Here is a 905-nt window from a genome sequence, read left to right as displayed (position 1 = left end):
CGGCATCGTTTGTGGATGGAGCATGGATGTCTTTGCACAGCCGCAGGAGACTCTCGAGCTAAAGGCACCACCATCGTACAAGATCGACGACGTCAGCCCGACCTGTTTGGCCTTCCCCCAGGCAGATCCCACGTTCTTCTTGGTGGGCAGCGAGGAAGGCTCCATCTTTCCTTGCCACAGGTACGATAGAGCCGGCGCCAAGGCTGGCATCGATGCCCGGTTCAGCTACAAGGGACACACGGCGCCGGTCATGTCTGTCGACTTCCACCCTGCCCGTGGCCCCGTCGATCTCGGCGACTTGGTCCTGTCGTCTTCTCTGGACTGGAGCGTGCGCCTGTGGAAGGTCCGTGCCCCTGCTGCGACATCAACAGCGGGAGGCGAGGGCACCGTGTCGCCGCTCATCGACTTTGTTCGCGAGGATGTGGTCTACGATGCGAAATGGTCGCCCATCAAGCCTGGTGTCTTCTCACTCGTCGACGGCGCTGGTTGGTTGGAACTCTGGGACATCACAGTCGAGACGGAAGAGCCTGTTGCCAGGATATCGCCCAGCGCTCGCAAGGATGGAAGGACCATGCTTTCGAAGAGCTTGAACAAAGTGACCTGGGAGCCTTCGGAGGGCAAGCGCCTGGCGACGGGTGGCATCGATGGAGCTTTGACTGTGTTTGAGGTCGCTTCTGGCCTCGGTGGTACGGACGATCTGAAAGCAGAAGAGTGGACAAATGTCAAGAAACTGGTGAACCGAGTGGAGGCCGTTGGCGCCAACGGCGTCGTGGCAGCGTAGTTGAATAGTGATATATTGGTGGACTTTGACCGGCTTGAGGAACTGGTGAAAGGCGCGATCCTTGTATAACCCTTTGGCAGCGGATTAGCATGGTCAGTACGTACGAAAGGATTGACTAGGTTGC

General features: G+C 58.2%; 1 protein-coding gene across 1 annotated transcript; it reads left to right on the top strand.

The window, feature by feature from the left end:
- Positions 1-22: 22 nt before the first annotated feature.
- Positions 23-900, top strand: VDAG_03229 (cytoplasmic dynein 1 intermediate chain 1; the record flags this gene model as incomplete). The annotated part of the gene is made up of 2 exons (XM_009657094.1): positions 23-777; positions 891-900. 2 exons carry the CDS (start codon positions 23-25, stop codon positions 898-900), a joined length of 765 nt encoding a protein of 254 aa, XP_009655389.1.
- Between the last annotated feature and the right edge of the window lie 5 nt (positions 901-905).

The sequence above is a fragment of the Verticillium dahliae genome, genomic scaffold (assembly GCF_000150675.1).
Source record: "Verticillium dahliae VdLs.17 supercont1.5 genomic scaffold, whole genome shotgun sequence".
In the NCBI taxonomy this organism is placed as follows: domain Eukaryota; kingdom Fungi; phylum Ascomycota; class Sordariomycetes; order Glomerellales; family Plectosphaerellaceae; genus Verticillium; species Verticillium dahliae.
This window is presented reverse-complemented; position numbering and strand designations above follow the sequence as displayed.